The 24,286-nt window shown below is 42.5% G+C and overlaps 1 protein-coding gene across 1 annotated transcript in view; it reads right to left on the minus strand.

The window, feature by feature from the left end:
* Positions 1 to 15,503: 15,503 nt before the first annotated feature.
* Positions 15,504 to 24,286, minus strand: part of WDFY1 (WD repeat and FYVE domain containing 1) — a 69,782-nt gene continuing 60,999 nt past the window's right edge. Inside the window, exons 10-12 of the mRNA XM_031008597.3 lie at positions 22,095 to 22,225; positions 20,278 to 20,386; positions 15,504 to 18,885 (exon numbers count right to left, since the gene is read on the minus strand). Coding sequence (XP_030864457.1) covers positions 18,826 to 18,885; positions 20,278 to 20,386; positions 22,095 to 22,225 — 300 coding nt within the window. The 3' untranslated portion in view covers positions 15,504 to 18,825. The remainder of the gene's footprint in view (positions 18,886 to 20,277; positions 20,387 to 22,094; positions 22,226 to 24,286) is intronic.

Below are 24,286 nucleotides of genomic sequence, written 5' to 3' on the forward strand. Positions count from 1 at the left end.
GCCTCCCGGGTTCAAGCAATCTCCTGCCTCAGCCTCCCAAGTAGTTGGGATTACAGGCAAGCACCACCACGTCCGGCTAATTTTGTATTTTTAGTAGAGACGGGGTTTCACCATGTTGATCAGGCTGGTCTCAAACTCCCAACCTCATGTGATTCGCCCGCCTCAGCCTCCCAAAGTGCTGGGATTACAGGTGTGAGCCACCGCGCCCGGCCCACATAAACATTTTCTATTTTTGTTCTGGACCTTAAGTACTAAGTTAATAGTCTTTATGAGAGGCAGATGCAGATGACTTCCAAGGAAAACCAAGGCCATTTTAGGCCAAGGCATGGCAGTGGAGACCTCCTGTGTTCATTTTGAGTAATAGCTACCAGTAAGAGCCTTTCCCCACCCTCTGACCTAGAGAGAATAGAAGGCATTATGTGGGAAAATGTTCTTTATGAACCAGGGTTATGAATGAAGTTCTTAGAAACTTCATTAATTCATTCTGTAAGTATATTTTGTTGATGCCTTTCCAAACATTTCTATTTTTTTTTTTTTTGAGACAGAGTCTCACTCTGCCCCGCCTCTACTAAAAATACAAAATACCTGTAGTCCCAGCTACTCGGGAGGCTGAGGCAGGAAAATCGCTTGAACCTGGGAGGCGGAGGTTGAAGCGAGCCAAGATCACACCACTGCACTCCAGCCTGGGCGACAGAGTGAGACTCCATCTCAAAAAAAGAAAAAAAAAAAAAAAAAGATCCCTCTGAGGAATGTTCCTGGGTTCCAGATACTCTTCCTTTCTGGACCTTGATTCTCAGGCCCGCAGCTCCATTGGAGGGTGTCCCCCATGCTGAGCCATCCTGGCCACCCTTGGAGAGTGGGGCCTCATCCACACCTCCAACCCTACTCATTCAGTCTTTATAGTTCCTTCTTCCAGGAAACTAGGGGGTAACAAGTATTCTAAGGGCTGGGTCAGATAACTGACTGGCACCACCCAGTACTAGCCTTTTGTAAAAACACCTTACATTCTTTTCTTTTCTTTTCTTTTTTGAGACAGGGTCTCACTTCATTGCCCAGGCTGGAGTGCAGTGGCTTGATCTTGCTCACTGCAGCCTTAGTCTCCCAGGCTCAAGTGATCCTCCTGCCTCAGCCTCCTGAGAAGGTGGAACTATAGGCATGCACCATCACGCCAGGCTAATTTTTGTATTTTTTGTAGACATGACATCTCGTTATGTTGCACACGCTGGTCTCAAACTCCTGGACTCAAGCAATCCTCCCACCTCAGCCTCCCAAAATGTTGGGAGTACTGGTGTGAGCCACTGTGCCCAGCCTCACCCTACATTCTTTTTAGGCCACAAACCAGGAACTCAGGATGCAACAACCAGTCTACATATGGCAACTTGCCACTGCGGGGTGAGCTTTGCCTTCCCGGTCACTTCCCACAAAGGCTCCTTCTCCTCCATCTCCTTCCACAAGGCAGCTTCAAGCTCCAGTTCATCTCCATTATCTCCAGTTGAAAGAAGGAAGCAGAAAGAAACCCATATTTATTATCCACCGTGGATACTAGAATAGCTACTTTACATGTCTTAATCTTTACACGCATTATATTATTGCACACTGGTTTTGATTTTACCGAAAATAAAACCAGTGAATGTCCACAATGTTTGCATAACTTGCAAGTGTTAACATGACCAGTGAGTAGCAACACTGGAATTCAAACCAAGATAAGTCTGAGGCCAAAGTCCAAGCTCTTTCTACCCTAGGCTGTCATGAACATGTTCCTTAGCCCCTCCTTTTGGCCACCTCTGGGAGATCAGAATTGCTGGGCAGGCAATAAAAGGATGTGTTTGGGAAAGGGAAAAAGTAGAATTTGAGGACCATTTTTTCACCTATAAAATGGGAATAAAAATAAATTCCTACTTCAAGGAGTTCTTAAAAGGATTAAATAATCCAGGTAAAGAATTTAGTACTTTGATTGGAAAAGAAAAACAATGCATATTGCGAATTCTTCTCCCCCTCTATCACCTTTACCTTCTCTGCCCTCTCTGGACTCAGGTGCTCACACAATAAAAGCAGTAACACTAGGACATTTGGAAAAGGAGAGAGCAGCCTGCTTGTAAAGAAAGGTGACCAACTTTGTATCCAGACAGGCCTGGCCTCAAAGGAATACAACCTAAAATCATAGGCTGACAGCAAATATATATATATATATTTTTGAGACAGAGTTTCACTCTTGTCACCCAGCTGGAGTGCAATGGCACGATCTTGGCTCACTGCAACCTCCACCTCCCAAGTTCAGGAGATTCTCCTGCCTCAGCCTCCCAAGTAGCTGGAATTACAGGTGACTGCTATTATGCCTGGCTAATTATTGTATTTTTAGTAGAGATAGGGTTTCACCATGTTGGTCAGGCTGGTCTCAAACTCCCGACCTCATGTGATTCGCCTGCCTCAGCCTCCCAAAGTGCTAGGATTACAGGCATAAGCCACCGTGCCTGGCCTTTTTATTTATTTTATTTTATTTATTTTATTTTATTTTTTGAGAGAGATTCTGTCACACTCTGTTGTCCAGGCTAGAGTGCAGTGGCACAATCTTGGCTCACTGCAGCCTCTGCCTCCCGGATTCAAGCGATTCTTATGCCTCGGCCTCCCATGTAGCTGGGATCACAGGCATGTGCCACCATACCTGGCTAGTCATTTATTTTTTTAATATGCAATGGAAAATATTTCTGACACACACAGACTGTATTAGTCCATTGTCTTTCTCTTTCTTTTCTCATTTTTTGAGACGGAGTTTCACTCTTGTTGCCCAGGCTGGAGTGCAATAGCACAATCTTGGCTCACTGCAACCTCTGCCTCCCAGGTTCAAGAGATTCTCCTGCCTCAGCCTCCCGAGTAGCTGGGATTACAGGCACGCGTCACCATGCCTGGCTAATTTAGTATTTTTAGTAGAGACAGGGGTTTCTCCATGTTGGTCAGGCTGGTCTGGAACTCCTGACCTCAGGTGATCCACCTGCCTTGGCCTCCCAAAGTGCTGGGATTACAGGCGTGAGCCACAGCGCCTGGCCAGTATTAGTCCATTTTCATACTGTTATAAAGAAATACTTGTAGCTGGATATCTCCACAAGGTGGCAGGAAGGAGAAATGCCAAGCGGAGGAGGAAGAGCCCCTTATAAAGCCATCAGATCTCGTGAGAACTCACTCATTCTCACAAAAACAGCATGGGGGAAACCACCCTCATGATCCAATTACCTCCACCTGGTCTCTTCCGAGACATGTGGGAATTACGGGGATTACAATTCAAGATGAGATTTGGGTGGGGACAAAAACCTTAACCATAACACAGACTAAAAACATAATCATCTCCCAGGCATTCTTCCTTAAGAAGTTTACGGAGGCGGGGCTCACTGCAACCTCCACCTCCCGGGTTTAAGAGATTCTCCTGCCTCAGCTTCCCGAGTAACTGGGACTAGAGATGCGTGCCACCACGCCTGGCTAATTTTTTTATGTTTTGTAGAGACAGAGTTTCACCATATTAGCCAGGATGGTCTCGATCTCCTGACCTCGTGATCTGCCCACCTCAGCCTCCCAAAGTGCTGGGATTATAGGCATGAGCCACCGTGCCCTGCCGAATCATGTTTTTTTGTTGTTCATTAAATTAACTCTAATAAGGGCCCTGACGGGGAAAAAAAAAAGTTAAGTAGCTTCAAGACTTACTCAAAGCACACACACTTCCTTTTATGTTCTTTTCAGTATTTGGCTTCTAGACACTAGTGTAAATACTGGAATAAATTCTGTAACGGTGTTTTATTCTCTGAGATGTAACTGCTTCCCTGGATCCTGCTGTGACTTGGTTTTGAGACTTAGGCAATCGGTGTAAATAAATCCAGCACTGTGTACTTAATTAGAAGCTTCCACTGGATTCATTAAGATGCAGACACATAGTTTAAATAGAGAGATTAAAGAGCAATTGAAATGATTATAAGAGCACAGAAACAACTTCACAAACTAGGGAGAATTTTTCTAAATGTGCAATTGCATTTTCAACACAATTAGGTGCTTAATTGTGTACTATCCTTAGTTAATACATTTTAACATATAAAACACTAGATTAAAAAAATTTTTTTTAGTTTCTTTTTTAAAAAGACATTCAATTTTTTAAAAAAACTACCTTTGTCTACTGGCTTTGAAGATTTGAAATCTAAAAAAATATATAAAAGTTTCTTCTTACTCTTCATCCATTACATTACCACAGTTTTAAATGGTTCGAATTCACACAAGTATAATCTCAGTCTTTGTAAAACAATGTTTAAAATTTTTCTAAAAAATTTGTAAGGAGCCATGTGAATGATATACACCTCACATGCTCAGATACCAGGCACACATTTTACATCATTGCATAATTAGGACTTAGTATTTTCATCATAATTAAATAAGAAGGGCCAAGCACAGTGTCACATGCCTGTAATTCCAGCACTTTGGGAGGCCGAGACAGGTGGATCGCTTGAGCTCAGAAGTTCAAGACCAGCTTGGGCAACATGGCAAAAGTCCGTCTCTACAAAAAATTCAAAGAATTAGTTGGATGTGGTGGCACTTGCCTATAGTCCTAGCTACTCAGGAGGCTAAGGCAGGAGGATCACTTGAGCCCAGGAGGTGGAGGTTGCAGTGAGCCAAGATCATGCCACTTAACTCCAGCCTGGGCTACAGAGCGAGACCCTGCCTCAAAAAAAAAAAAAAAAAAAAAAAAAAAAAAAAAAGATGTGAAATAACCCTACCTTAAAATGTACATTTCTTTCTTTCTTTTTTTTTTTTTTTTTTTTGAGACAGAATCTTACTCTGTCACCAGGCTGGAGTGCAGTGGCATGATCTTTGCTCACTGCAACCTCCATCTTTTCTTTCACCATGATGGCCAGGCTGGTCTCGAACTCCTGACCTCAGGCAATCCACCTGCCTTAGCCTCCCAAAGTGCTGGGATTACAGGTGTGAGCCACTGCACCCGGCCACGATGAGTAACTCTTAAATATTGAACTTGAATTAGGAAACAACTTCTTGTTTATCCCCCTCCTCCTCCTCCACTTCTTCCTTCCTCTTCCTCCACCTCTTCTTCCTGGGGGTATGCATTAGGAGATCTGAAACTATTTTCTGTATATTCTAGGATTCAACAAATAAACAGATTTATTATGAATAATGGGAGATAGGTTTCTCACAGTTGAGGAAGGGAGTTATAAATCTAGAAAGGGGAGGATGATATATGAGCCCTGCAGTGTTGGATTGGAATTGAAGTTATCATGAAGAATGCAGAATAGAGGTACAGAAATACACATCTGTGTGTGCAGGTATGTAGGTATACGTGTGTGTAAGTCTATCTGTGTGTGTAGAGATATACACCTATTAATAGTTCCTAAGCTCTCTCCATTGAGAAGGCCTAGAAGTAGGCACACCACAGAAGCATCGTGAACACACCAAGCACCCAGATCTGGTTTCTAATTACCATGAAAGGAACCACAGCTTTTTGAAGAAATGGCAGATACCACAGGTGACACGAGGAGAATATCAAAAAAATCTGAGATGTCTCCCTGTGCTAGAAAGCAAGGAAGTGCGCAAAGAATGAGAGTGACAGGTCAAGAGGACAAGGGAACCAGCCTGAAAGGGCTCCCACTGACAAAATTTGGAACAATTTGAGCAACAAAATAAATAGTAATAGTTAAGCATTATAACCTACAGAGCAAAATAAAAACTCATGGGTCAATATGGATTTATTTATTTATAAATAAACAAGCAAACAGATGAGGTAAAGAAAAAGCTCTTCTTACAGTAAAAAGCAGCTAATATATGTAGAAGGATGCTGGAATTAGAAAATCACCAAGCATGGTGGCACGTGCCTATAGGCCCAACTCCTTGGGAGGCTGAGGTCAGGAGATGCCTTGAGCCCTGGAGGTCGAGGCTACAGTAAGCCATGAATGTGCACTGCACTGCAGCCTGGCTGACAGAGCAAGACTCTATCTCAAAATGAAATAAAATAAAAGACTATGGGCTAAACATGGTGGCTCACATCTGTTATCCCAGCACTTTGGGAGACCAAGGCAGGAGGATCCCTTGAGTCCAGGAGTTGGAGACCAGCTTGGACAACATAGGGAGACTCCATCTCAAATAATCTACTGATATTTGTAAATAAACGAACAGGGTGGTTTCAGACTGTGATAAATACTAAGCAAATCAGGGTAATGTGACTCAGGGTTGGGATTAAGGTGAGGAAAGCCTGGCCATTAGGGTGGAGAATTTAATGAGTCAAGGCTGAGGGATATCAATCCTGCTCTTGCAGGATCCTGAGAGGCAGAGCCTTCTTAAATTTTGCACCATTTGATGATACCAGAGAGTGACTGAAGGTGAACAGGATTCCACTGAATTTAAGTTGTAATTGAAACTAAAAAGCCAAGGTTGAAAAGCCTTGAGGTTTTCTGAAGCCGTTGTAATTTGCACGTAGCCCACATGCCAAAGGAAGTACTATACTTATTGGCTTTCTTAATCACAGAGCTCCCAGTGGACAATGTCACTCTTCTATTTACTCTTTTCTTTCTTCCTTCCTTTCTTTCTTTCTCTTTTTCTTTCTTTTCTTTCTTTCTTTCTTCCTTTCTTCCTTTTCTTTCCTTCTTTCCTTCTTTCTTTCCTTCCTTCCTTTTTCTTTTTCTTTCTTTTTCTTTTCTTTTCTTTTTTCTTTTCTTTTCTTTTAAAATTTGAGACAGGGTCTCACTCTGTCACCCATGCTGGACTGCAGTGGTGTAATCTAGGCTCATTGCAGCCTCAACCTCCAGGAGTCAAGCCATCCTCCCTCCCCAGCCTCCCAAAGTGCTGGGATTATAAGCATGAGCCACTGCACTCAGCCCACATTCCACCCTTCTAAAATAAAATATTTGGTATGGCTTTCCACAATGGGATAATAAAATGTCTGTAGCCCCTCTTCTCAATAGACAATAAAGGCATCTAACCAAGTATTTCAGACTAGTTCCCCCACCCCACACCCCACATGCTCAAGGCTGAAGAAGTTAGCAGAAGGCATTCATTCATGTGGACTAAGCTGCTCGCATTTCCACATTTCATCAATATCTTTGTTCTATTAAATATGTCCATGTAATATTAATAGAAGTCTAGCAAGATGTAAAAACATATTTTATCTGGCATTCCTGCTTAACAGAACATCTGGTGCTATTAATGTAAAAATAAATGTAAAAATGTAAAAAATGTAAAAAATAAATATAATGGTTTAGAAGTCAACACAGCAAAAATACAGATAAACTACAGGTTGGTCATTTACATGCCAATAATTGGAAACCATAGATATTTAAATACTTATAGTTAGAAATTATTTATATACAATTTAAAAATTATAGTTAGCACCAAAAAGCAACCTGGCTTTAACAGTTTTAAGTAGCAATGTGTTCAAGCTATACCAGACAATAAACAACAAGAACAGAGACCATTCAAACTGAATAAATGGGTAAATGAATTAAGTGGACTGTGGATATAAAGATATTGAAATATCTATTGATATGGAAGAGGAGAAATTCAGAAGGCAGTGACATCCATTAAGCAACAATTAATTCTGACTTAAATAGAGACAGCAATAAATATAAGAAAGAAGCAGGCTGGGCACCATGGCTCACACCTGTAATCCCAGCACTTTGGGAGGCCAGGTGTGAAGATTAGTTGAAGTTAGGAGCTCAAGACCAGCCTGGGCAACACAGGGAGGCCCTGTCTCTACAAAATATACAAAAATTAGCTGGGCATGTGGTGCACGCCTGTAGTCCCAGCTACGTGGGAGGCTGAGGCAGGAGGATCACTTGAGGCTGCAGTGAGCCATGACTGCACCATTGCACTCCAGCCTGGGTGACAGAGTGGAAGCACCAACTCAAAACAAAACAAAACAAAACAAAACAAAACAAAGCAGCAAATACTAAGGATGCCAGCATATTAGCTTCCAGTTGAGAAAGAATGTTTCTAGAGTGCTCTAGCAGAAAGAATAAGCCCACGCTGGAGCCAATAAGGGCTGGAATTGAATCCTGGCTCCATACTGAGTAGGTTGGGCAGGTTCCTTAACCACATCACTTTTTCTGCTTGGAAAACTGCTCTGCCCTCTGCCCCCAAGATGAGGAATTAAGAGACCAGGGGCCTATTGTTCAGGTTAGTATCGCTGTGTAACAAATCACTCCAAAACTTAGTGATTTAAAACAGCCGTTTTATTTTGATCACTATTTTGTGGGTCAGGAATTCAAGAGCTCAGCTGGGCTATCCTCGCCTGGGGCCTTTCATGCTGTTGTGTGAAATCTGCAACCATTGCCGGCTGGATCTGCAACCACACTGCAAGCTCAGTGGGGCTGGATGTCCAGATGGCACACTCACATGGCTGGTAGTTGATGCTGCTGGTGGTCGGCTGGGAACTCAGCTCAGCTGTCAACCAGAACACCTGGTGGTCTCAGGCAGCTGGCTTCCCATAGAGAGCCAGATATAAACTGCATGACATATTCTAATCTAGCCTCAGACATCGCACAGTGTCAGTTTTGCCATATTCTGTTAGTGATTCTATGAGTGATTATTAGCCCCAATTCAAGGGGAGGGACACACAGACCCCACCACTCAGTAGGTGGAAGGAAGGTCTGAAAATGTGCAGGGCTAGGCCAGGCACAGTGGCTCACACCTGTAATCCCAGCACTTTGGGAGGCTGAGGCGGGCGGATCACAAGGTCAGGAGATCGAGACCATCCTGGCTAACACGGTGAAACCCCGTCTGTACTAAAAATACAAAAAAAAAAAAAAAAAAAAAATTAGCCGGGCGTGGTGGTGGGCGCCTGTAGTCCCAGCTACTCGGGAGGCTGAGGCAGGAGAATGGCACGAACCTGGGAGGTGGAGCTTGCAGTGAGCCAAGATTGCGCCACTGCACTCCAGCCTGGGTGACAGAGCCAGACTCCATCTCAAAAAAAAATAAATAAATAACAAATGTGCGGAGCTGGGTGTGGTGGCTCACGCTTGTAATCCCAACACTTTGGGAGACTGAGGCAGTAGAATAGCTGAGTCCAGGCATTTGAGACCAGCCTTATCAACACAGTGAGACCTTGTCTCCACAGATTTTTTTTTTTTTTAAAGCTGAGTGTGGTTGTGCATCCCTCTAGTCCCAACTACACGGGAGGCTGATACAGGAGGATCACTTGAGTCCAGGAATTTGAGGCTGCAGTGAGCTATAATCATGTCACTGCATTCCAACCTGTGTGACAGAGCAAAACCCTGCCTCAAAAAATAAAAAATAGACATTTGCAGAAATATTTTAAAACCAACACACCACACACACAAACATAAGCTGCAAAGTGGAGTTGTCTTAAAGAAAGCTTAATGATGATCAGACCCCCCAGAACTGGAGTTTGATGTTTTAGAAAGACAAGAAAAATCTCATCACATCCCTCATGTATTTATCCTTTATAATCTCTCCTAAACCTTCCTTTAAATGCTCCTTTCCGCATTTGGAGATTGGGACAATAGCTTGGCAGGTGTAATGGGATGGGTAGGAATAATCATGGTGGGGGAACAGCCGTTCAAAACTTTCACTACAGGCTCACTCCCTAAGCAAATCCACATAATTTCCTTTTCATTTATGCATATAGCACCCAAATTATACATATACAAGCAGTATTATGTATTAAGTGCCTACTATGTGCCTGACACTGTGCTCATATTGTTGTAGGCACAAATTCCCTGTCCTTATAGAAGTTAGAGGGAGGATAACATGGAGAACTATGTGGTTTGATAGGAGTCAGCAGGGAGACTAGTGAGAGATGCCAGAGAGAGAATGACGGACATTTTAGAACTGGAACTTCCACTATGAATGGGATGGGAGCTGTGAAGTTTTTTGGTACAGGAATGGCATGATTTGAGTCACGTTTTGGTAGCAGCATTGAGAACAAGCTGATAGTGGCAGGGGCAGGAACAAGGAGACTGGTTAGGGGGTGTGATGGTTAATTTTTTTTTTTTTTTTTTGAGACAGAGTCTTGCTCTGTTGCCCAGGCTAGAGTGCAATGGCGTGGTCTCGGCTCACTGCAACCTCCACCTCCCAGGTTCAAGCGATTCTCCTGCCTCAGCCTCCTAAGTAGCTGGGATTACAAGTGCACACCACCACACCCGGCTAATTTTTGTATTTTTAGTAGAGACGAGGTTTCACCATGTTGGCCTGGCTGGTCTCAAACTCCTGACCTCGTGATCCACCCACCTCAGCCTCCCAAAGGGCTGGGATTACAGGCATGAGCCACCACACCCGGCTGATGGTTAATATTGTCAACTTGATTGAAGGATGCAAAGTACTGATCCTGGGTGTGTCTGTGAGGGTGTTGCCAAAGGAGGGTAACTTTGAGTCAGTGGACTGGGAGAGGCAGACCCACCCTCAGTCTGGGTGGGCACCATCTAATTAGCTGCCAGTGTGGCTAGAATAAAAGCGGGCAGAGGAACATGAAAGGCCTAGACTGCCTGAATCTTCTGGCCTCTGTCTTTCTCCTGTGCCAGATGCCTCCTGCCCTCGAACATCAGACTCCAAGTTCTTCAGCTTTTGAACTCTTGGACTTATACCAGTGATTTGCCAGGGCTCTCGGGCCTGCAGCAACAGACTGAAGGCTGCTCTGTCGGCTTCCCTACTTCTGAGGTTGGGACTTGGACTGGCTTCCTGGCTCTTCAGCTTGCAGACCTATACGGCCCATGATGGGACTTCACCTTGTGATCGTGTGAGTCAACTCCCCTTCATATATTTATCGATCCTATTAGTTCTGTCCCTCTAAAGAACCCTGACTAATCCAGGGGGCTGCCGGAATAGATGAGTGTGGGCTGCCCCATGGTAGTAGCAGCAGAATGGTGAGAAGCGGCTGTTCTGGGGGTCTATTGGAAGGTAGTGCCCTTAGGCCTGTGCCGAGGTTTATGTCGGCAAGCTCGCCTATGTTGTTGGCGCACAGTTGCAACTTGATATTCGTTGGACAGATAACGGCTGATATGACTCCCTCAGATAACAGACAATATATACCTGACAATACAAGAAATATGAAAGTACATGAATAGGCCGGGCGTGGTGGCTTACGCCTGTAATCCTAGCGCTCTGGGAGGCCGAGGCGGGTGGATCACTTGAGGTCAGGATTTCAAGACCAGCTTGGCGAGTATGGTGAAACCCTATCTCTACTAAAAATATAAAAACTAGCCAGACGTGCTGGCACATGCCTGTAATTGCAGCTACTCAGGAGGCTGAGGCTAGAGAATCGTTTGACCCCAGGAAGTGGAGACTGCAGTGAGCCAAGATTGCGCCATTGCATTCCAGCCTGAGCAAAAGGGTGAGACTCTGTCTCAAAAAAAATAAATAAATAAAAAATAAAGTACATGAATAACTTAGAAATGAAGTCCTCAAATCACCTGAGCAAAGAATTGTTTTTATACAGGTAACTCCAGAAATGAACAAATTTCTGCCTGACCATATGTTTTCTTTTTCCCCTCCCTTTCTTCCTAACACCACAGTGGGTTCATTCAACCAGATGTTCCTAATCATAAAAGTTGCTCTTCAATGAGTTCCTCTATCCCCAACAGCTTAAGGAAAATTGCACAACAGAACTTTCCACACATTCAGCCTAAAGTGGCATTTTCAAAGCATGAGAAGAAACGTATCAAGTTTTGCTCTCCAATCTGTGGAATAAATGAAAACAAGATCTAAATCAAAGGTCTAAAGATCAGGGACTGAGCAGGCTTGTGTGATGGACACTGAGGATAAGACCAGCCCCTGTCTTCCAGAGGCTTCCAAGCTAGAGCAGAAATTCAGGTTACAGGCCATTATCATGCATGGGTCGAGTCTCACAAGAGTTTAAGCATGTGGTGGATCTAGAAGAATCATTTAAATAAATGTGAAGTTGTTCAAAAACAATTTTTCTTTCTCTGAGTTAAGGTTTGTTTGCTTTGAGACGGAGTCTCGCACTATCACCCCGGCTGAAGTGCAGTGGCACAATCTCAGCTTACTGCAACCTCCGCTTCCGGGGTTCAAGTGATTCTCCCGCCTCAGCCTTCTGAGTAGCTGGGATTGCAGGCACCCGTCATCATGCCCAGCTAATTTTTGTATTTTTGCAGAGACGGGGTTTCAACATGTTGGCCAGGCTGGTCTTGAACTCCTGATCTCAGGTGATCTGCCCGCCTCGGCCTTCCAAAGTGCTGGGATTACAGGCGTGAAGCACTGTGCCTGGTCGAGTTAAGGTATTTTGAATTCAACAAATTATGCAAGCCTGCAAAACTTAATATCACAGAATTAACCAAAGAAATCTACAGCTATTAAAAAATCTGGTTGTTTGCTATTATCTTGCCAAAACTCAATATCACATTTATTTAATAAATGAATGATACCTGGAGTTTTGAAATACTAAAATCATGTGATTGTTTTGTAACTTTTATTAGTTGTGTTTGATTTTCATGGTAGAGTCTGCAAAGCTATTGGCTATTCTCAATATTATAGGAAGAGATAATATCCCTATTAGGAGGATTTAAGTAAAAAAGTCCTTTAAGAGCATCATAGGTTTAACAGCCATACTCTAGAAGACTGAGTCCCAAGTTCTTTCAAATTTATTAGCTCAATTTTGGGACACCCCTCCATTCCTTGCTGTGCATTAATGTTAATCTATTTTGGATAAAAATTAGGCCAGGGTGGTGGCTCATGCCTGTAATCCCAGCACTTTGGGAGGCCAAGGCGGGCAGATCACTTGAGGTTAGATCATAAGACCAGCCTGGCCAACATGGTGAAACTTTGTCTCTACTAAAAATATAAAAATTAGCCAGGCATGGTGGCATGCGCCTGTAGTCCCAGCTACTCAGGAGGCTGAGGTAGGAGAATCACTTAAACCCGGGAGGCAGAATTTGAAGTGAGCCGAGATCACGCCACTGCTCTCCAGCCTGGGTGACAGTCAGACTTCATCTCAAAAAATAAAAAATAAAATGTACTTTCTAGAAAGAATTAAGACACATGCACACGTATGTTTATTGCAGCACTGTTCACAATAGCAAAGACTTGGAACCAACCCAAATGCTCATCAATGGTAGACTGAATAAAGAAAATGTGGGATATATACACAATGGAATACTATGCAGCCATAAAAAAGGATGAGTTCATGTCCTTTGCAGGGACGTGGATGAAGCTGGAAACCATCATTCTCAGCAAACTAACGCAGGAACAGCAAACTAAACACTGCACGTTCTCACTCATAAGTGGGAGTTGAACAATGAGAACACATGGACACAGGGAGGGGAACATCACACACTGGGGCCTGTTGGGGAGTGGGGGGCTAGGGAAGGGAAAGCATTAGGAGAAATACCTCATGTAGATGATGGGTTGATGGGTACAGCAAACCACCATGGCACGTGTATACCTATGTAACAGGCCTGCATGTTCTGCACATGTATCCCAGAACTTAAAGTATAAATTTTTTAAAAAATTTCAAAATAAAGAAAATACGGTATCATAAAACACTAATTAAGAATCACTGGTCTTTAGAGAATATAGGAAGTAAATAATTGGTTTGCAGTACAGGGTTACTAGAAAAGGAGGTTGGACTTTGGCCTCAGAATTTCCAGTTTTCTACTTGGGAAATTGATATTATTTTCACGTAAAGTAACTGCCATTCCATAAATTAAGACACTAAGAGATACCTTTTTATTGCCTATCCAAAAACACAAATTCAAATCTTGGCAATACTGTGAGGATATTATCAATAACAATAAAACACTTAATAACATGCATATTCTGACCTAGCAATTCCCACTTTTTAAGACTTTATTCCCAGAAAATAATTGGAAAAGTGGGCAAGATAAACATATAAGCATGCTGAGCTTGTATATTTTTAAATGTAAAAATTTTAAAAATATTTAGTGTTTTAATTACAATGATAATCTAAACATATATAATCTTAATTTTATGAGATTGCTAAAATGCATGATGATTTAACCACATAGGACAATGGGATACTGCTATACATGCTAGTATTATGCTGTAAGACACACACACACAAATCCCTAGCCACTCTCCCATCCCTGACACACACACCACACACCCCTACCACAGTGGGCTAAAACAATGATTTATTTCTCGATCATGCAAAGTCCACTGCAGTCCTAGAGCGGTTGTGATCTGTAGAATGGCTTAGCGTCACACTTCACCAACAAATGCTTCATGAGGGGCATAGAAGAAAGTGTCATGGTACCAGAGCCTCACCTGCAGTAAAGAGCTTCTGCCCATGTTTCATTTGCTCAAGCAAGTTACAAGGGCCTTTCTTGACCTCAAATGGAGACGTGGGATCCCAACATGTGTCCAGATGATGGCAGGAGCAAATGTCTACTGCAACTACACAGCCATAAAAAATACTAACATGGAGCTCTACTTTTTGACACGGGCAAACTATCCATAATGTATCAAGTGGGAAAACAAGTATGGTCCCATTAAAACAATGTATCTCTAAGTGTGTGTTACATATGTACGGAGACATTTATAAAAACATTGGAAAGATATACAGGATAAGTTTAATGGTGTTTTCTCCAGGTGGTGGGATGAGATGATTTTAAAAACAACTTGTTTTATACTTTTTGGTTCTATCTTTTTCTTTTCCTTTTTTATCATTATTATTTTATTGAGATGGAGTCTCGCTCTTGTTGCCCAGGCTAGAGTGCAGTGGCACGATCTCAGCTCACTGCAACCTCCGCCTCCCGGGTTCAAGCGATTCTCCTGCCTCGCCTCCTGAGTAGCTGGGATTACAGGTGCCTGCTACCATGCCTGGCTAATTTTTTGTATTTTTAGTAGAGACAGGGTTTCACCATCTTGGCCAGGCTGGTCTGGAACTCCTGACCTCGTGATCCACCTCAGCCTCCGAAAGTGCTGGGATTACAAACGTGAGCCACCGCGCCCAACTTCCTTTTCTTTTTATTATAATAAGATAATATTTTGATGATGAGAGAAAAGAAAGCCATATTTATTTTGAAAAACATACTATTCACTGCCTTTCTAGTTTCTAAATCAATCTCTGGTTTAGTTGAGGTATCAGTTCTTCTGGGTCTGAACCACACGTGTTCACTCACAAAACTGAGCTGCTGAGGAGAAGTAGAGCTTGATCTTGTTATCACTAGATAGCTCTGTGTAGTCAGACAGCCTAAATATCCTGCACTATGCTGACTGCTACCTCAAGCAGCAGAGATAGTAATACCCACCACCCTTACAGACAGCACAAATGACATGCTAGCACATTCAGGCCAGAGGCAGGAAGAAGGCATGTGCTTTCAAGACAGAAAGGCAGACTTAATAACACAAATTCTCTTGGTTTTCTCATCTGTAAAATCGGAGGAATGATGCCTTGCCCAAGTGTTGCCAGGATTGAGTAAGATAATGTAGTGAAAGCACCCAGCACACAGAGGGTGCTGAATAAATGGTTGCTACTGTTATTGCCCTACGTCCAGGCTGACTACAACAAAAGTGATATTAGGCAAACACAGTAACAAGCAAGGAATGTTTTATTGTGTACATTTTCTCAAAAAAAAAAAAAAAACCCACAAAAACAGAACCCACAAATAGGAGCAAAGAACAGTTTTCTAGCATCTCTGGGATACACAGGGCACCATATCTTATAGAAACATAGCTAGTACAACAACAAAGTGTACTAATTAACATTACCCCTTGCTTCTCCAGTCAAAAAAGGCTATAGAGAAAAACACTTTAAATTGGACTCTAATACAAATTTGTTGCACAATTAAACTTCAACTTACTCAAAGAGTTATTGTATTGTAAACTGCAGAAAATAGAATAGGCATTCAATAAATCTGCTCACAATTAACAATTAAGCAATAGACACTTGAATAAATATAGCATGTATTACTTATTTGTTAAGCCTTACACTTACGATGAGCAGATGGTTTATCACTATATAGTAACAGATTTTTTTTACACTTTAGGAGATACCACATCCAATAACGGAAGTAGAAAGTACTTTAATGAAAACTGATTTTAGAAAAATATCTCCTTGGGTCTGAGCTACTATGGTATTTATTACATATTTGGGTCAGTTTCACCAGTTTAAAAATATAGGTACTAACAAACTGAATTCTTTCATGGGAGAACAAAGTAATACATTCTAGAGCAATAGTATTTCTTTATATCCTTTAGGTAGCAGGACAGAGCTAGGACATAGTAAAGAGATTTACGATGTAATGAACAATTTGTTTCTACCTAATGCTATAGGGGTATTGCTATCATTTGAACTAAGAAAGAACAATTTTAAAACTTGTTTATAATGAAGAATTGGCATTTCCTTACCACATATATACTAGATGTAAATATAAGGATCTTCTCTAATAGTCTGTATTCCTTAATCCCTATCTGTACAAATTAGCCTGCATATTCAGGAATGGAACGACCAGTAAACTGTTACTTGAAGAACTAATTTAAATGATCCATTTAAGAGAAATGCAGTCAAAATAAGGCAATAACCATCAGCCTATCTGTACTTTTCTTCTGTGCCTACTCAGTAAAATTGAGAAAATAATTTTTGCCCACTTCTATAAAAATATCACCCCACTTGCTACCTAGCATGTGAGAGAGACAAGACTAGCCTGTCATGTTTGTCTCTAAAAAGAAAAATGATAGGCCTGGTGGAGAGCAAGCTATATGGAAACATCAGCCTTTCCTTTTCTAAGATACGTCACTCCAATTCTTCCTTAAATATAAACTTCCTCCTTGATTTATATTAACCCCTTAGGAGGCACTATAATAACTTTATGTTCCCATGGAACATAGCGTTTTTCAAGAATTTCTTAAAATAAAAAAGGTTTGAAAGCTATGGAGTAAACTCAGCAGCTGTGATATTCCGTTCAATCTACCACAGATGTCAAACGGTCACATTTTACAGAAGTCAAAGGAAAACAAAACCACAGTTCTGCACTCTTCCACAGGGCAAGGAATTGATCATATTCTATTTTCCTTTCAGGACTTCATAAAATCCCTAGGATAGCACCTTTGTATGGGCTGAACCATTAACTGAACTAAAATTAATACAGGAAGCTTAACATTCAACATTGTGCTTGAACAAAACTTACCACTACTCAATTTTTCTTCCAAACTATGTTAGTAATATACATTTTGCAAAGAGTCTAGAAAGTTTTTAAAAGAAATCTCTTTAGGTGATGTAACACGAAAACTCTAAGGAACAACAAAACCCTTCAGTCTTATTTCTGAAGACAAGTCAATGTTTAATGCAGATCATTCCAGTACATGATGTGCCTGACCCCCTTTCCTTTCCCTACGTGTGTCACACAGCCATTAAGACATTTTAGTTTGATTGCCTCCTTAAACTTTTCAGTCCCTCTAAGACGTCATTATAAAACAAATTTAGTCCTTTAGTTTTATCATATGGAATGACCCTATTGTCTTGGTATGATCCCAACACAGTGATGCAGTACTGAGGTTTTTTTTTTTTTTAATCAATATCCATTAGTAAGATTAGCAAAGATGCTGTTGCTATCTATTTTTATATTTGTCCTTTAAAAAGGTAGGCCCTTCTCCACTTACTTCCATATCCCTAGAGAAACAGATATATGTACTGTTGTCAAAAAAAATCAAACACACAAATACTGGAATATTAAAAGACAGGCTCCTCATTTCTTCTCTTCCTCATCCTGGTACACAGTGCCCAAAAGCTTTAGAAATGCCATTATGAACAATAGCTTTTGCTAGTTGTTAGGAAAGCAATTTACGAGTTGGGAATTATTGTGGAAGACTTGATGGATGATTATAGCTCTGGGTCACTAACTTCTTTTTATGAAAACATGAATAATACCAGTTATAACTCAAAGTCAAAATAGTGTAAAAGCTGTGGAGTGCTTTTGTGGGGGGTATATTAAATTGCCAGAATATTGCAGAGACTCATCTTGGAACAAGAAGTAGAATGCTGTTTCAGTTCAGAGGACTGGGCTGTTTCAGGCAACAGACTGATCATTTCGCATCACAATGGTGGCTGGGTTTTCCATCAGTCATTACTAATGGCAATGAGAAGAAGTCAGGCGGCTTGTGTGACTCCCATGTTAACAGCACCATAAAAAAGTTTTGCCCTAGGAATTTGGGGGAAAGGGAAGAATGTGGACTGCCTTGGTTATTACAGAAATTTCACAACTTACTTAATGACAACCTCGAAAGTTCACCTGTGGCATACTGGCTGGGAAGAGAAACAACTGAAGCAAGCCAATGCTAAGTGCAGATTATGGCACTACCTGAAAATAACAGATCTCTTTAAGAAGTTTATCAATAACTAAGTGTAGAGGATATTCACATACTGCCAAGTCATCGGGAAAGGTCTCTGGTTTCGTAAGTTCCTAATGCCACCCCTCAAGAAAGAGAGAACAAGTCTTCCCTCCCCCAGCTCCTGCCACAAGAACCCTGGAAGGCCCCCTAGGCTAAGTGAAGTGTCTGTACTTGTGACTGCTTTGAGAAGGTTCTAAGCATCACTTTTTTGTTTGATTTTTTGTCCCCGCTAAAACTCACTTGCTAGCTCATTCTTTCACTACACATTAGCTGTTCATGGGGAAGTTTTGCTGAAGTAATTCCAGTCTTCAGGGAACCACTACGGATAGACCTTTTCCATATTAGTCCCCATGGGTAGGTTCCACAAATGCCCCAAAACACACCTTTACATTTTCTTTTTAAAAATGTTGATTTGTTTGTAAGTGGCTACTGTCCATTCACGAGACAGCACTGTGAAGCTGCGTGAGAGGGACTTCATTTGGTGGAGTTGCTGTTCTTAGGTGTGGACGCCGCCCAGCTCTCAGATCAGTGTGGAGAAAACCCAGTCGCCAGACTGCAGCCCACCACAGGCGTCATGTCCCAGATCTACAAGGAAGGAAGAAACACAGAAAAGGCAGCAGTGATAACCAGGTCTAATGGCAAGAGTCAACACAGACAAACAAACGACTGTTAAACCTGAAAAGGTGTCAAATTAATGAATTTTCTCATTCTCCTCTTTCATAACACCTCCTTAAGATTTATAGAAAGAGGCCAGGTGGCTGGGCACGGTGGCTCACGCCTGTAATCCCAGCACTTTGGGAGACCGAGGTGGGTGTAGCACATGAGCCCAGGAGTTCAAGACGAGCCTGGCCAACGTGGCAAAACCTTGTCTCTACCAAAAAAAATACAGAAATTAGCCTGGTGTGGTGGCACATGCCTGTGGTCCCAGCCACTCAAGAGGCTGAGGTGGGAGGATCACCTGAGCCCAGAAGGCAGAGGTTGCACTGAACCGAGGTCACACCACTATACTACAGTCTGGGTGACAGAGCGAGACCTTGTCTCAAACAAAAAGATTTTCAGAAAGATAAAACAATGTAGTTCACTAAAATGTGAATAAAGCATATAGGTAGTGTCTTTACACATAAAAATTACATCATAATAATGTTTTAGTATAAATTCAATTTTTTTTTTAGAAAAGCCCATCAGGAATATAGAATATCTCAGTTTCACCACTGAAGAGTGGTACTTAGGCCATGCATGGTGGATCATGCCTATAATCCCAGTACTTTGGGAGCCTGAGATGGGAGGATCGCTTGAGCCAAGGAGTTTGAGACCAGCCTGGGCAACACAGTAGGACCCAATCTCTAAGAAAAATCCCCCCAAAATTAGCCAAGCCTGGTGGCAGGCACTTGTAGTTCTAGCTACTTTGGGAGGCTGAGGTGGGAAGATTGCTTGAGCCTGGAAGGTGAAGGCTGCAGTGAGTAGTGACTGTGCCACTGCACTCCAGCCTGGACAACAGAGCAAGACCCATCTCAAAAAAAAAAAAGAGTGGTACTAAGTATAAAACACTTCATTTCAATCTATGTGTTAGTGACCCAGGGATTTAATTGTTAAAATGTGTGGTTATTCCTTATACTGAGGACGCATTCTGCCCAGGATGAAAAGGAACATTGGCAAGCGTAGGAATGTCTTGAGATGGGTCAGGGGTGAGGGCCCAGGCCAGCAAGGGAGAACCCAGAGGTCAACTCCACCCATAGGGATATACAGGGTGCCAGACTCACTCTGCCAGACAGACACTGCAGAGGGAGGTGCCACTGGGATTGACCACCAATGAGTGCATGGAAACTCAGAGGCAAGCAATTTGTTACTCAAGGTTTTAAACTGCAATCATTTGCTTATAAAGCTTGCCAATCAGAAAGAGTGACTGTCTCCTGCACATTCACAGCATGGTAATAGGCTATCTCAACTGAGATGCTGACAGACAATTAGCCAGCTTACCTTTACAATGCGGTCAGTCCCACAGGTCACCATCAGTCCCCTGGCAACGTCCATGGACATGTGGGAAATGTTATGTTTTCCTTCATGAAAGGTCGCTAGAGAAGTCCGACTAACAAGAGAAAAGAGATCACTGAAAATTTACTTGACTGTACCTAGAGCTAGTGGGGTAAGCTTTTTTAGCAACATAAAATAAGCAAATATGGCCAGGTGCGGTGGCTCATGTCTGTACCCCCAGCACTTTGGGAGGCCGAGACAGGTGGATCACTTGAGGTCAGGGGTTCAAGACCAGCCTGGTCAACACGGTGAAACCCCGTCTCTACTAAAAATATAAAAATTAGCTCTGTGTGGTGGCACACGCCTGTAATCCCAGCTACTCGGGAGGCTGAGGCAGGAGAATCGCTTGAACCTGGGAGGTGGGGGCTGCAGTGAGCCGAGATTGTACCACTGCACTCCAGCCCAGGTGATCAAGCAAGACTTAGTCTCAAAAAAAAAAAAAAAGTAAATGCTTATGATAATAGTGTTAAAATTTGCTCCTAAAATTGTGGCTCTGGTTTTGAAAACTAACCTTATAATTTAATGATGACAGAAAGCATGTTAAATCACAAGACTGTTTTATAAAACTCCCAAAATAACTGATTTTTTTTTTTTTTTTTTACTGGAAAGGCTGATACATTCCTAGATATAAAAACAAGAATCTTCAATATAAAAGAAGAACTGCATTGAATAAAATCATACAGCATGGGCAAAACATCAGAGAGCTGCCGTTTTCCCTGAAACCTCTGCCATGCACAGGAGCAGTGCCTCTTACAGCACCCGCTTCAAAGCCCAGCTGCCCCAATCCCATCACTAGTTCGTTTACCAACACCAGTCGTGATGCACTAGCTTTCCAATATGGACCTCTGCCAACATTTGCCTCTGCTGCTTTAAAAGATGATTCAAAGGGAAGGAAAGAAAATAGTGGTTCTGTCCTAATGGATTTGCCTAAAAGTCAGGGCAGAGTGGGGTATCAAACAGATGTGTCTTACACACAAAGAGCAATTTAAGAATAGACTGCTAGGCCAGATTTCTGTGGAAGAAAGAACATTGGTCTCTAGAGTTTTCCCAGTAAATTTACATGCATGTGTGAACAAAGGTCTGGGCACTGGATACTTTTATAGAGAACCAGCTCAACCACTGCCATCCACAGGTGCATGGACTTATCCCTGCATAGCAGCCAGTGGGATGCGGAGGCTCAGGGTGTCCACTCAGTTACTGGACCATGTAACTTAGCATTCCTCACTGTGTTCAGGAGAAAGCTGCCCAGTCAGAGGGGCAACTTAAGATGCATAGTCATGGTCTTAAGTCATAAAGCTAGGGCAGGTCCTCTCTTCAAAAACGGCTTAGGGGCCAGGCACGGTGGCTCGCGCCTGTAATCCCGGCACTTTGGGAGGCCGAGGTGGGTAGATCACTTGAGGTCAGGAGTTCGAGACCAGCCTGGCCAACATGGTGAAACTCCATCTCCACTAAAAATACAAAAATTAGCCAGGTGGTGGGGGGCGCCTGTAATCCCAGCTACTCGGGTGGCTGAGGCAGGAGAATCGCTTGAACCCGGGAGGCAGAGGTTGCAGTGGGCCGAGATCACGCCACTGCACTCCAGCATGGGTGACAGAGCAAGACTCTGTCTCAAAAAACAAACAACAAATAAAATGGCTTAGGAAATTCAGGATAAACAAACACATGGCTAAACATACCCTATCACTTCTGAAGCTCTTCACATTTCAGAGAACCATTAGACAGATGTAATAAGAGGAATGAGACAAAAATATGCAAACACTCACTCTTCGTCTTTGATGGAGTCGTAACAAGAATCACAAACCCGGACTTGGAACTCGAAGCCCATGACTGGGTAACTTGAGCGCTTGCTGCTGCACTTCCCGCAGACAGCCTGCCCGCATTTCCTGCAGTGATGCTTCACAGGTGACCGGGAGGAGGAAAACAGGGTGTTAGCTTTCGCTTTTTGTTTTTCGTTTTGTTTTGAGACAGAGTCTCACTCTGTCACCCAGGCTGGAGTGCAGTGGCATGATCTCGGCTCACTGCAACCTCTGGCGCCCGGGTTCTACCAATTCTCCTGCCTCAGCCTCCCAAGTAGCTGGGATTACAAGTGCCTGTCACCACGCCTGACTAATTTTTGTATTTTTAGTAGAGATGGGATTTCACCATCTTGGTCAGGCTGGTCTCGAACTCCTGACCTCATGATCCACCTGCCTCAGCCTCCCAAAGTGCTGGGATTACAGGCGTGAGCCACAGTGCCTGGCCTAGCTTTTGCTTTAAAGCACATGGTTTCCCTCTAGAGTAGGGGAACAGGAGCGGGGAGGATATGCCTTAAATTGCAATCACCCCAATTCAATGTATCAATTAACACTCGTAAGATAGACAATTTTGACACTAGTCAAGGATTTCCAAAAAACTTTGCTGTACTGGTCAAATGTCGCTTTTCATTCATTCATATTATCTGTCTACATGTTAACAAACAATATTATTAACACCAAATTTAGTTCATTTAGGAGCCTAATCACTGTAGATTTAGGGAAAGAAAAATTTATTCCTCCATCATAAAAAAGGCATTATTATTATTATTTTTTCAGAGACAGGGTCTCATTCTGTCACCTAGACTGGAATGCAAAGGTGCAATGGCGTACAGCTCACTGCGGCCTTGACCTTCCAGACTCAAGCGATCCTCCCACCTCAGCCTTCCAAGTAGCTGGCACTACACGTGTCTGCCACCATGTCTGGCTAATCTTTTGATTTTTTTGCAGAGACAGGGTCTTGCTATGTTGTCCAGGCTGGTCTTGAACACCTAGGCTCAAGTGATCCTCCTGCCTCGGCCTCCCAAAGTGCTAGGATTACAGGTGTGAGCCACCATGCCCAGCCTAAAGGGTTTTAAAATAAGTTTTATTTATTTATTTTTATAGAGACGGGGTCTCATCATGTTGCTCAGGCTGGTTTCAAACTCCTGGGCTTAAGCCACCCTTCCACATTGGCCTCCCAAAATGCTGGGATTACAGGCATAAGCCATCATACCGGGTCTAAAATAAGTTTTACATGCACTATGCTCTCATTAAGAAACTAATGCCCATAATCATATATTTTGCTATTTTTTAAAATCTCTCAAACTGTGATTCTGGAAATAAGCCTCAAGAACATTACAAAATAGTCCAATTATTATTACTGATTTTGACATATTCTTTTACTGCCAAAAGTTTAGTGACCAGCACCTCTTCTCTCTTCTGTTAACTGTTAATAAATGGAAGTAAAATCCATTTCTCTGTGTTTCCTTTAGAAGTAGGGAATACTTCACCTATTAATTATACTGCACTAATTACCATCAGCCATGCATTGTGAGAACTTGGCTAATGACAAACAGAACTCAGGTGCTATTTCAGAGCTTTATAATGGTCTGAGCACTAATAATTCCCTTCTTGCCTGCCAGTCTCATATGAGACCTTACTGTGGAGTACCTCTGTGAGTAAAATTTTTTAGATTTTATTTATTAATTAATTTATTTTTTGAGATGGAGTCTCGCTCTGTCACTTAGGCTGGAGTGCAGTGGCGTGATCTTGGCTCACCGCAACCTCCGCCTCCTGGGTTCAAGTGATTCTCCTGCCTCAGCCTCCTGAGTAGCTGGGATTACAGGCGTCTGCCACCACGCCCAGCTAATTTTTGTATTTTTAGTAGAGACAGGGTTTCGCCATGTTAGCCAGGCTGGTCTCAAACTCCTGACCTCGGGTGATCCACCTGCCTCAGCCTCCCAAAGTGCAGGGATTACAGGCCTGAGCCACCATGCAGGGCCAAAAAAGTTTATTAACACATACAAACTTTAGGCTAATCGCTCATAGAGATGCAACCAATAATAAAAGGAATAAAATCAGCATTCTTTTTTACTTACCTGCTTTTTTTTTTTTTTTTTTTTGTAGAACTTTAGTATTACAAGAATCCTTTAACAGCACCTTTGAAATCTACAGGCTATTTG

Source organism: Gorilla gorilla, chromosome 11 (assembly GCF_029281585.2).
Source record: "Gorilla gorilla gorilla isolate KB3781 chromosome 11, NHGRI_mGorGor1-v2.1_pri, whole genome shotgun sequence".
Lineage (NCBI taxonomy): Eukaryota > Metazoa > Chordata > Mammalia > Primates > Hominidae > Gorilla > Gorilla gorilla.